The sequence below is a fragment of the Austrofundulus limnaeus genome, unplaced genomic scaffold (genome assembly GCF_001266775.1).
Source record: "Austrofundulus limnaeus strain Quisiro unplaced genomic scaffold, Austrofundulus_limnaeus-1.0 Scaffold989, whole genome shotgun sequence".
NCBI lineage: Eukaryota > Metazoa > Chordata > Actinopteri > Cyprinodontiformes > Rivulidae > Austrofundulus > Austrofundulus limnaeus.
The window spans coordinates 29,386-31,061 of NW_013953391.1; the positions used below are offsets into that span (position 1 = coordinate 29,386).

The following is a 1,676-nucleotide window of genomic DNA, read 5'->3' on the forward strand; positions in this document are numbered from 1 at the left end:
ATGTGGTCCCACGGCCCTCTGTGGCCCAAAGTTAAAAACTGTTGTTCTTTTGAGGCCCCCAAGGTGGCGCTCGCGGCCCATGGGTTAAAATCTCTGTTTTATATCACATCACTTCAGTTTTTTTTTCAAGGTATAACTTCACAAAATTCAATTATAATCGAAAAATGTTACAAATAAATTAAAAAAGCATTAATAATTTGAGTTTAGCTCCAGTATAAGTATATTTGTAAGTGCATTTGATTTAACATCTCATTGCAACAAAACGGCTGCATCAGTAGTCACCTACGTATTGGGACAGCCTACAGCGTGGGGCGATGACGCAAGCAGCCAACTAATGCGGCTCACATCAGCTGCAGCCCATGAATTGAGACGCAGCCGCTGTATATCCAGTGATTCTGTTTTACAATTATCGTTTAACTGTTCAGCWGTCCATGAGATATTTTGCTAACAGAGACCAACAAACACAGAAACATAGACAAAACCCTGACGATATGAACATTTATTATTAAATTAGCAAGAAAGTAACTGAGAAATAATCTGATCTTCTGTTTCTACTTGTAAAAATACTTGACAGTCCTCACAGAGGCGTCTCTCATTAAAGAGGAAATGAAAAACATGCAGTTCTGCGCCACTTCAGAGGATCACTTTACTTATTTTCTGTCAGTCCAAGTCTGAGAGAGACACATCGTCCTTAAAGACTCGGTGCTCTGTTGTGACGCTGCAGAACACAGGGTCTGAGTTCATCCTGAGGGCTGGAAGAAAGACGGGACGTCACCCCCCCCAATTCCCTCCATGTCCTCCATCCCTCCTCGGCCTCGTGCCATTTTTCTTCCCTCCGTCAAAGTGTTTTTACCCGCTGGCATCCCTGCACAAGAGTCCATTAACTCCAGACCTGAGTGGAGTGTTTGTTTCACTGAGGGCTGTTTTTCTCTCCTCCTGCAGTTCCTGGAGGCATTGCTCCGGAGTCCTTGACTTTCACTCCGCTTGACGACATGATCTTCCTCAAGTGGGAGGAGCCTGTAGAACCCAACGGTCTGATCACACAGTATGAGGTAGGATTATCCTCAGAAACACACACACATGGATCCTACAATGACTTGCATGGATGTTCTACTGAATCAGGATGTTTTCATAGACAAATGCATGAATTCACTATGACAGACTGAAGACAGACACGAGGTTCCTTACATGCCTTCATTTAAATATGCAAATATGCACCATTTGTGTGATTATCCTCTCACACATGTCTACATGTGGGGATAATTCAATTCACTCACCTTCATTTAACCAGATAAAACCCATTGAAACCAAGATCTCTTGTCCAAGGGTGACCTGGCCAAGAGGCCAGCAGCACTCGTCAGAAAATGGATGGAAATTCATTCAGAGCCCTTGATGAAATGCATACATGTCAACTTGTACAGATTGTCTGTAAGTTATAAAGATTTGACATCATTTTGCAGGTATACAGACGTATAGAGCAATCTCACGGATTTTTTCAAGTCTTACGGATATTTTAAAAACCCATCCATCCATCCATCCATCCATTTTCTGTACACGCTTCTTCCTTTTCAGGGTCACGTGGGTCACTGGTGCCCATATCCAGCAGTCACAGTGAGGGGCGGGGTACACCCTGGACAGGTCGCAAGTCCATCACAGGGCCACACATAGAGACAAAT

General features: G+C 43.6%; 1 protein-coding gene across 1 annotated transcript in view; it reads left to right on the forward strand.

The window, feature by feature from the left end:
- LOC106533644 (receptor-type tyrosine-protein phosphatase U) overlaps positions 1 to 1,676 on the forward strand; it is a gene marked incomplete at its 3' end in the record, with an annotated part of 95,638 nt that overhangs the window by 29,017 nt on the left and 64,945 nt on the right. The window contains 1 exon segment of the mRNA XM_014030042.1: positions 943 to 1,052. Within this exon segment, the coding sequence (XP_013885496.1) occupies positions 943 to 1,052 (110 nt within the window).